General features: G+C 38.6%; 1 protein-coding gene across 1 annotated transcript; it reads left to right on the top strand.

Annotated features, from left to right (window-relative positions):
* The first annotated feature begins 1,302 nt into the window (after positions 1 to 1,302).
* LOC137940598 (monocopper oxidase-like protein SKS1) lies at positions 1,303 to 3,766 on the top strand. The gene is made up of 9 exons (XM_068785752.1): positions 1,303 to 1,443; positions 1,567 to 1,676; positions 1,784 to 2,054; positions 2,156 to 2,261; positions 2,392 to 2,749; positions 2,820 to 3,191; positions 3,283 to 3,361; positions 3,442 to 3,619; positions 3,717 to 3,766. The coding sequence occupies exons 1-9, from the start codon at positions 1,303 to 1,305 to the stop codon at positions 3,764 to 3,766; spliced, it is 1,665 nt and encodes a 554-aa protein (XP_068641853.1).
* Positions 3,767 to 11,303: the final 7,537 nt, after the last annotated feature.

The raw sequence follows: 11,303 nt of genomic DNA, 5'->3' as shown, positions 1-11,303 counted from the left end.
TCTAACTTATGAGGACTCTTCTTGGCATCCCACGTTCTCATGGTGGGTCCCACCAGCTTGTACCATGGTCGGTCCCATATTGTAATAGAGTAAATCCAACCCACGTCCTCATGGTGAATCCCACCAGCTTGTGCCACCATGGTGGGTCCCACAATATAACAGAGTAAAATCAACCTTTATTCACATCAATGAGTTTATTTATTGGAAAATGGGCTTTCTAAGTTGGGTAATTATTTTGGGATGGGCTTTGAACCCAATGTCATAGCTATGTAAAATTTAAAAACACTACCAGTGAAATTGAGTTTTGCTGGTAAAAAAATTCAAAAACTTTACCAACAAAACTTAATTTTGTTGCTTGATATTTACTCATAAAACTAAATTTGAATAATATTCATTCAAATATAATATTTATGAATGAACTATACTTCTTTTGATAGTAGAATTAGATAGATTTTGGACTCTACAATCTAGCCGAACTGGGTACTTTTTCTTCTTATGCGAGGGAAAAATTGTCCAGCATGACGATTGACATTTTTGGTATTGATATCTCTCTTTAAAAAACTTGGATTGAGAAATGGTTTGATAGGTTAGAAAATAAATTTACATATCTTTTTTTTGACATATAATTCCTTATATAAAATCTAGTTCTTGATATATCAAATCGTCCCTTAGATTAAATCTTTCTTCTATTGTTCGATGTTTTCCTACTTCCTCACCTTTGTTGTTTCAAATATCATTTTTTCTATGTAGAAAAAACCTATTTTAAAATTTTTTCCATTTAAATCTAAGAGTCATAGATTTTTTTGATAGTTTGTATGTCAAAATTCTGGTATGATAATGCAAACTCCAAGGAAAAAGGGTGCAGGAAAATAAACTCAAAAGGAAAATAAAATTTTGCCTTCTTCTTCTTCCCTTTCTTCTCCGTCATCTTCTCCTTCCACAGGATTGTAGTTGTTCTCATACCATGTGAAATTTTTTGCTATTACAAGAAAAAGAGAATAAACATGGGAGGTGAGAGAGCTGCAGAAAAGTCTTGTTGATTAACATGATCATTGGCCGGCTGTTATTGTGTCAAATTGTTAGCTGGTCGGAGTCCACAAGGTCACTGAAACGGACAAAGAAATAGCAACGTGAATGCCGTCAGCTTCAGTGCTTCATGATGATTTCCAGATTTTAGCGAGGATATTACCTCCGTCTTGGTTGTTTTTGATGTAGCAGTCCTCGACCCTCCATAGTTAACTTCAACCCTCGAAACCTCCCAGTTACCCCAGGCAAGAAGATAGGCATTATCTACGTTCTCGGATGGACTTCACCAACCTAGCTCCAGTCATTCTGTGGGCCGTGACGCTTCTGTGTCTCTTTGCAGAAGCTCGCTGCATCGACATCTATCTAGAGTGGAATATCACCGTGTCGCTGCTTGCTCCCCTTTATGTCTTTCAACCGGTATGTATTTCTACCCAGCCGCTGCTTCACCTTTAGAGCCTCTTCCACCTACCTAATTTCTAGTTAAGGTTTGGATCGGAATGCTTGTCGACAACGAAGTAAGATTTCGGTTGCTCTGGATAGGTGATTCAAATCAATGGAATGTTTCCGGGACCTTTAATCAACGCGACCACCAATGACGATATCCACGTTAACATCTTCAACTCGATGGACGAGCCCTTGCTCATGACATGGTGGGAAGACTGGCATCGAGACTTCAGTTTTTTTCATGTTTTCCTTCCCTTTGTTTCTTTCATTCTAACAGAATGGTTAAATCGATAAAATGGTAATGCTCTTACAGGAACGGGATACAACAGAGGCTGAACTCATGGCAAGATGGAGTGTCTGGGACGAATTGTCCGATCCGACCAGGTAAAAACTGGACATACGTGTTTCAAACAAAAGATCAAATAGGAACCTTCTTCTACTTCCCTTCGACGCGCTTCCAGAAGGCCGCCGGAGGATTCGGCCCCATCAGAGTCAACAACCGTAACGTTGTTCTGGTACCCTTTTCCAAGCCTGAAGCCGAGTTCGACCTCCTTATTGGAGATTGGTTCGGCGCTTCCTACAAGGTATATGTTACTTTCTCTCTCCACCAGTCTTTGAAAGTCGACATGATATCTCCACACTGCTCCTCGGACTGACCGACTGCATTTCCAATTGTGCGCAATAGGATGCTCGGGCGTCTCCAGACACTGCTGTTGTTAGCGCCATCCTTATGAATGGAAAAACCTCGTATTGGAATACAGATGTCCCCGTAACGTTCAATGTTACTCGAGGTTATTGTTTTTCTTCAATCCATTCTTCCTGTCTTCTGTGTATTCATGGAACAAGAGAAAGAAATTAAAAAATCCAATAAGACGAAGAACCGAGTAAGCTAATTATGTCGTTTAATTCAATGCAATGTAGGGAAGACGTACCGGTTCAGGGTATCGAACGTGGGTTTGAAGCACAGCCTAAACTTCAAGATCCAGAGCCATCGGATGGTGATCGTGGAAACGGAGGGATCCTACACTGATCAGATAACAGTGGATTCCTTGGATGTTCACGTCGGCCAATCATTCTCGGTACTCGTCACAACTAACCAGACTATTGGGGATTATGCAATTTTAGCATCAGTCACTCAAGCTAAACCCGATGAGTGGCTCGACTATGGCGCTGCGGTGCTTCACTATGAGGGCTCTACCACTCCCCCCAGCGATGATTTTCCTAACAAGCCAGACCCAATGGACCGGGCGTTCTCTGTCAACCAAGCCAAATCCATCAGGTGAACTTCTTTCCTTTTGCCTGCTCCGTTTGAAGTCCCAATGTGACTGACAGCAAGACTGTCCATGCAGATGGAACATGACCGCAGGAGCTGCTCGGCCCAATTCACAGGGTACTTTCAACGTTACGAATGTGACCCTGTCGCAGACATTCCTCCTTCGTAGTTCTAAACAGAAGATCAATGGCTTCTCTGTTTACACAGTTAATAATGTTTCTTATACCACCCCTGCAACACCTTTGAAACTTGCTGATCATTTCAACAATGGCTCCGGTGTATACCAACTTGATTCCTTCCCCGTCAACTCTGTCAATCGGGTGGCTTCATATGGTACTTCTGTTGTTACTGGAATTCACAAAGGATGGGTGGAGATCGTATTTAAGAACGACGACCGATCTGACATGGACTCGTGGCATCTCGACGGTTTCGGCTTCTATGTCGTTGGGTAAGTGCCACTCTGCGTACAAACACTCTCAGCTGAGTGCTGATCCTTCAAATACGAGCTTTTGTCATCAACTTCTTCCATATTTGTTCAGGTTCGGAGATGGAAAATGGAGTAACGCGTCCAGGGAAGGCTATAACCTGTTTGATCCAGTGGTGCGCTCAACTGTTCAGGTAAACAGACTTCTCTAGCTCTTTCTTCTTTTAGGAAGACGATATGAATGTGGAAACATGGACTCTTGCGAGGAAAACAGGTGTACTCTAGGGGATGGACTGCAGTCTACGCCTACCTTGACAATCCGGGGATGTGGAACTTGCGGTCTCAGAACCTCAGAAATTGGTACATGGGTGAAGAACTCTACGTACGCGTCTACGATCCTGATCCCAATCCCGCCAAGGAGCGCTCTCCGCCCAGTAACCTTCTTCTCTGTGGTGCGTCAATCTGTTCTGGAACACTCAGTTTTCCTCGTTGCTCTTGTAGACGATCTCTTAACTTAAAAAGAATTTGTTTTCCTTTCTTTTTTACCAGGTAATTATGAACCTGCCCCTGCGCCATCGCCGGGAGGCGGTCCAAGGTGATGCCTGGAACATCCGCAAGTTATTGATTCTAAGCTATGTCGAATTACTTCCAAGTTGAAAAAAAATTCAAAATGAAATGAAGATAATATTTGTGTAGATTTGCTGGTTTTGCCAACTTGATGTTTACGAGCCTTATTCCACATTATATTTGTGCAGGTCATCAAACCATGGCCATAGAGATGTAAGTTCACCCCTTGGCAGGGAAGGTACGGTACTACTACTCGTCAACATTGCTGTAATAATCGGAGTTTGGCTTTGAAAGGCAATGGAAGAAGATTACTTTATAATTGATATTATTATCTGTAAGTAAATGCAGAAATTGGAAATAAAATTTTTCTTAGCTCGCAGTAGCCTTGCTGAAGCATTTCAATCGAAATAATATCTGCAGTCATCCTACACTTAAGTCAATCGCCTTTAAAGATTTCAAAGGAGCTGTGATTTTCCCAGATTCTCCACAAGGTAGTGACTGATAATGGACAAATGAAAATTGTGAAAGGTGGAGGAAGAAATCAGCTCACAGTACAAAGAGCCGATTAATTTATGATTGCATGCTGAGAAGAAAAAAAAATGCCGATATGGGTAGGTAGAACAAACCAAATTTGGAGGAGTAATCTAGGTATTGAAAAAACAAATGCAAATGCAAATGCTTTCTGCCATGATTATTGGCAACAAGATTTTGAGGTTGCAACATCTTTCCATGGAAAGATAATTCCAAATATTAAGCAAAATAACTTTAAAAATGGTTGGGAGAGTTATTGAATCACATCCGATATGTTGTAGAAAATGCCTAATTCAGAGAAGGTGGTGTTTAAGCCAACTCATTAGTTAGTTCAGTGTTTTCAGTAATTACAAAAAGAAGAACCTTCTAATAATTTTCTCATCCAGGTAATGTGGCTAAATAATATTTTCATGATACTGTAGTGAGCAAGGTCTTGTCAACACTACCTAGCTTATATCCATTCTTTTTCCAAGAATTCACTAAGGTCTTGTCAACACTCTAGTAGTAATGTTTTCAAAACCTTAATGTTAGCTCAACAATACTTCTTCTTGTATGTACCCATTTAGGAAATGGACTTACATCCATTTGGTGAAATGATGGTGATAAGCATAGGTTAATAGAATTCTAATTGCCTTTAATCTTGCCATGGATGGCTAGGTTTCTTCAAAATAGAACTTTCTTCTTGGTTATATCCTTTGGTGACTAACCTAACTTTGTTTCTCACAATTTTATTTACTTCATCAATTTTGTTCCTAAAAGACCCATTTAGTTACTATCACTTGTTGATTTTGGGGTCTAGATACTAGAATCCAAACTTGATTTATCTCAAATTGATTAGGTTCCTCTTGCATTGCCCTGATCCAAAAATATTAATCCATGAGTTGTTCTTCTAGTTGTAATTTTCCTTTGGGGGTCACCAATTATTTGATCTAAAGGTGATAGGCCATGAACCCATAGTTCTTTAGCAAGGTAAGAGGTTCCTCATAGTTATATGTGTCTTTTGCGATCTCTTCAAGATTGAGAACCAAGTGATGGATTAAGAGGGAGGATCTCTCAATCATTGGAAAATGGAGTTGGTGTTGTACTTGATGTGTCTGACTCATCAAATTCAACATGTACCGACTCCATGACTCTCATAGACGCTTTGTGGTAAACTCTATAAGCCTTTCTATGAGATAAATAATCTAGGATATTCCTATATCAGCCCTAGAGTCAAACTTCCCTAACTTCTCCGTTGGTTCTCTTAATACGTATTCTTTGCACCTAAAGGTTCCAAAATAGGTTATGTTGAGAAAGGGTCTAATGCTAGCTCAGTTGACAATACAACAAGCTATTTTTACAGCTTCAGCCCGATATGAGGCATGTTGTATGCATGTAACATAGCTCTTGGTATTTCAATTAAGGTTATATTCTTTCTCTCAACAACACCATTTTCTTAGGAGTTTGAGGAGATGAAAAAGTATGTCCAATGTCATGTTGAGTACAATAGTCCTCGAAATAAGAATTCCCAAATTCTCCTCCACGGTCACTCCTAATCTTGACAATGTTAGTGCCTTGTTCCTTTTGTACTTTTTTCACTTAGTTTGGCAAAGGCTACAAATGTATCAACCTTGCTGGTTAAGAAATCTACCCATGTAAATCTAGAACAGTCATCTACAACCCCTTGAGTGAGACGCTTTTCACTTAAACTCAAGGTCTAGGTAGATCCAACTAAATCCATGTAGTATAGTATAGAGGTCAAGTAATAGAGACTACATTCTTAGATTTTAATTAGTTTTTTGTTTTTCTTTCTAAGTTTCTCTCTTAAAAATTTCTGATTTGGTAGTCTTTTCACCAGATTTTTTCTAGCTAACTTGTTCAAGGAGTCTTCCTATATGCTCTAACCTCTTATGCCATAACCAAGATTCATCTACTATTTCACCCAAATTGATTGCACTTTTAGAGGATAAGTCAATAGTATTTACGACATAGAGATTTTTTTATTCTATGTCTCTCTAACAAGGTTTCATCATTTTCATTCTTTACTAAGAATTTTTCCTTTTCAAATGACTTTGTTTCCTTTATTAAAAATTGGCTATTTCTATGTAAATCGTGCATCTATCCTTTAACACAATAAACATATGATATGAACGAGTTGGAGGTACCTATTTTTCTAATTCCTTTGATGGTACCTTTACTATTGTTTCCAAACGTAACATGACCTCCATTTTTCATTGTGAGTTCTACGAATTTCTTCTTATCACCGGTCATGTGCCTCAAACACCTACTATACAAAATTCATACGTTCTTTGGTTTCTTGATTTGGAGAAATACCTACAAAATGAAAAGATCATCCCTTAGAGATCCTGTTAAAATTGGGTCCCTTCAGTAAAACGCTTGATCCACAACTGGTTTTGGGCATCCAAGTTTGTTTGCCTATGTTTTTATGGGTTACCACTACCCTATGGGTTGTTTTGGATACCCAAGTTTATTGATGCCATTTGCGTTCTTAATTTCACAATATGAGCATAGTGTCCTAATTTGATGCACATGTGACAACAAATATGAGGAATAGGAGTGAACTTTTGGTTTTGTCTCTTTTTGTTCTTCTTAAGTTTTATCTGAGGTGAGTTCTTGTGTTATAAGATTTGAGTTGTTGTTCTAATTCAATAAATTTCTTCTCAAGATCCAATCTATCACAATAGAGTTTCTCAATCATGCCTTGTTGCCTTGAAGCATTAGCCACATGGTCTTCATTTGCTTCCTTCAAGGCAGCTAGCTCACTTTTGAGCTTAGCAATATTATGTCTTAAGCATTGTATTTTTCTTGAATTTATTTAGACTATGAATGGATTTTTAAAGCTAAATTTCTAATTCATTTTCATAGTATGAAATCAATTACCTCTAACGAAGTATTGGAGTCCTCATCTTCACATGCCATGAAGCCCACATCGATTTCCTCTTCTTTGGAGTGGCTGGATTAATCTTCAATTGCATCCCAGGCCAAGATCAAGACTTTCTTCTTATTGTTCTTGGGATATTTCCTTGAGGATGGGGTTCTCCCTTCTAAGCTTGGGCATTTGTTTCTTCTATACCCAGCTTTACCACACTAATAATAAATGTCAATTTTCTTAAAAGATTTTTCATCTTGGCCCTTGAATTGGCTTCTCCTACATTTCCTTTTCTTCCTATACATCTTTTGAAAATGTCTAGTAATGAATCCCACTCCACCAGAGCCTAGCTTTACTAGACTCTTTACTGGATTAGGCTTTAAGAGCAATGTTTTTCTTTTTAGGTTGCTCTTCGTCTTTTTCTTCTAATTCCATCTCATAGGTGAGAAGAATGCCAGTAGCTTTGAAAATGTCTAGTAATGAATCCCACTCCACCAGAGCCTAGCTTTACTAGACTCTTTACTGGATTAGGCTTTAAGAGCAATGTTTTTCTTTTTAGGTTGCTCTTCGTCTTTTTCTTCTAATTCCATCTCATAGGTGAGAAGAATGCCAGTAGCACTTCAGATCTCATTCATCCAAAGTTCGCATTTTTGAAAATGGTAGTCTTCCCCATATCCCATGATTCGGGGAGTGCCTTAAGGATCTTGTCGTTTCTCCAATATAGGGAAATTTCTATTCCTAGAATGTTTAGCTCATTAATAATGTGGGTGGACCTAGAGTTCATGTTAGCTATTGATTCATCCATTTTCATTTTAGATTGGTCGTATCGGGCTATGAGTAAGTTAGTCCTAAAGTCTTTGAATTGAGTAGGACCTTTGTGGGTCACCTCCAACTTGACCCAAATTTCTTTTGCAATTTGAAAGTGGAGACCCTATCGAACTCATTGGAACCCAAGGCACATAGGTGAAGGTTTATGGCCTCTGAGTTTGTCTTAAATTGGTCTTTGTCTTCCCCAATCAAGTCTCCGTACTCAGATATGAGATGACCATCAACCAATTTTAGTGGTTCAAATGGTCTATTTTTTGTGACATGATAAATATCCAAATCCATGGATTCAAGGAAGAATTTCATTCTTACATTCCAATATCCATTAGTTGTCTCGTTAAACATTGGGGGATGGTTGTCAGATTTTCCTTCGTGAAGCAACAATTTATCTTAAGCTGTCAATTGAAATTGAGTGTTGAAATTCACAAGGCGGTGTTAAAAGACCCATGGGTAGCAATAAAAAGTCACAAAGGACTTAAAAATACCCATATAAATAAAGGGACAAACCAACGTAATGCTCAAATAGGGTTGGCCAATAAGGGTAAGTGAGAGTCAAATAAAAGAAGGTAAGAGAAAGGCTACCAAATAACCAATGGGTAATGGGTAAAGAGGAAGATAAGATGTTGAGGCCACCATGCGCTTTATTTTTCTATGAAATTTAAATTCTGCATCAAAAGAATCAATGCCGACAACAGTCAGCAAATAATAAATCCAAGGCAAGCAACCGAGGAGTTCTTCTTCAGAAATAATGTCTCAATCAAAGAGACACAATAGCAGTAGCAGAAATGGGCCAATGCCCAAATAACATGTACCAAATGTGCAACTGTATAGCAGTGGATAACCGGTAGATAATGAAAGTCCTTAAGAGTAATAAGGACACATGAAATAAGTTGCAATGAGTCCATCAAGAAGTGGTGCCCCAAGTAATAAGCTCGATCCGAGTAATAAGTTGCCTATACTTCAAAATAATAATCTAACTCGAGAAAAAGGGACCGAGTCGCAAGAAAAATAGGTATACACTTGGGACCTGGACATATATAATAGAGATAGAAAAAAAGTGGATTGGGTCGAGTCAGGTTAACTTGGACCGAGTTGACCCGAACCGAGTTAACTCGGTAGACTAGTGTGGCTTGATCTGAGTGGATCAGCTCATTGGATCATTGGTGTGGGTCGCTCGACAGGGTCCAGCACGGGAATTTGCAGAACCGGTGCAGATTAAATGTTTCATAACTTAGGAAAAATTAAAATTTTCAACAATATTGTCTTTTATCCCATTTTTGAAAAGAGCGGGAAAGCAGTGAGAGCAGAGAGGGCTCGTCGCGGTTGCCTGTGATGAACCAGTGATCCCAGAGAAGTAGCTCTGTAGAGAATTGAAAGTTTTCTAAAAATAGTAGTAAGATCTTTCGAAGAAGCAACAACGATGAACGCAGAAGAACGAGCATAACCAACATCTATAATCAGCAAGTCGACAATATTTTCTTCGGATTAAATAGCACTAGGTGACGATACAGACTCAAGATACCTTCCATAATATTAGTACCGACAACAACAAGAATTGGGAAGATGCCAGCAAACAAAGGAACAAAAGTCTCCTTCTTCCCCACAACGCCGAACAACTCGGGACAACAAAGTCATCCCACGGCGCTGACTCCCGAATAGCATGAGATAGCAATAAACCAAAGATGACAATCGGAGGAGTTTCCAGAAAGGTAGCAGCAAGATCAAGATCAAAATCAAAATTCCGAAAATCTAGATGCAATAAATTAGCAGAGATTTACGATGATTCAGTATTGACAAGATACCATAACCAAATAAGCAACAACACTCTACGCAAGTCTTGGAGGCAATTTTCCATAAATAAGTTTGAAGCCAGTAGTATGCTAGAACGACAGATTGTTGGCTGTTGTTGCCAGAAATACGCAGCAACAGAGTGAAGGAAACTTTCCGAAAAATAAATCAATCCATCGCAATAACAGGATGAGAGCCAGCCGATTACCGTGAGCTAGTAGAGACAGAGCGATAAGGATCTTCCAAAAGATCACCGAGCAGCAGTAAACAAACAGAGAAGAGTATCCTTCTCAGAATAAGACTTCGTTAGATTTTATCAAAATAACAACGCCTTCATGAAGCATAATCCAGAAGCGAAAAATAATTTGAATCTTGAAAATCACAGATTTGATAGCATGTTGATTTTTAGGATTTCATAGATAATAACTTTAGGCAAAAGAGATAAGGAAGAAGAAAGAAGAGAAAGAGAAGAGAGAATATGACACACGTCCAAGAGAGGAAGAAATTAGGGTTTTTGACTTAGGCCAAACCCTCCCCCATATGTTATATTTATAGGTATCAAAAGTATCAATATTACAAGTATACCCTTCACCCTAATAAGAGTGAACAAGAGATAGAAAACGTAAACAAATTACATCAGTGCCACACTAATAACATCATATCTTCCAACAATTTATACCTCCCAATATCTATTATTTGTCTTGTTGAACTTTGGGGGATGGTTGGAAAATTGTCCTTCATGAAGTAACAATTTATCTTAAGATGTCAATTGAAATTGAGTGTTAAAATCAAAAAGGTTTTGATTTTAAAGAATGACCTACTTTTGTACTAATTCTTGGCCCATGTGGTTTCTTTGGGGGTGGTGGTGTTAGGAATTAGATGCCCTTATACCAAACTAACAAGAGAAATAATAATAAATGCGGAAGAAATAAAAAAATAAACACGAGAATAAACATGATTTATATAGATTCACCTCAAGGTGAGGCTACGTCCAGTCTTCCACCGTTGTAGTAATCCACTATAAGGATGAAATAGTTTACAAGAGAAATCACACACACTTACATGTGTTTTTCTTTAACCTATCTTGGAGGTTGCAACTCAAAATGCTCCTACGAATAATGATAAAACCTTAATAGTGTCATGCCAATTATAAAGAGGAAACTATGGCAACCGTGATATGAGAGTAAAATTCCCAAACTACCCTTAATAAAATAGCGGTTAATGATATGCATACCGACTCAGCATAGGGCATTGATTAGGCTTCTCAACTTAACAATCTCCCACTTGGAGACTAATCCATCATCAATATCTCCTCTACAGCGGCAAAAACTTCTCAATCCTCAGAGAGAAGTCCAACTGAAGTTGCACACAACTTTAGTTTCTCAGTAGTAAGAGTCTTTGTCAACATATTAGTCGGATTCTGACTTCCTTGAATCTTCTCAAGTGCTAAAACTCCTTCCTCCAAAGTCGATCTGATGAAGTGATAACGCACCTATATGTGTTTTGTTCTGGCATGATAAACAGGATTCTTTGCTAAATGAATAGCACTCTGATTG

This window comes from Aristolochia californica, unplaced genomic scaffold (genome assembly GCF_029961685.1).
Source record: "Aristolochia californica isolate CCGP_79_NKW_82.1479 unplaced genomic scaffold, dmAriCali1.0.hap1 SCAF_9, whole genome shotgun sequence".
NCBI lineage: Eukaryota > Viridiplantae > Streptophyta > Magnoliopsida > Piperales > Aristolochiaceae > Aristolochia > Aristolochia californica.
This window is presented reverse-complemented; position numbering and strand designations above follow the sequence as displayed.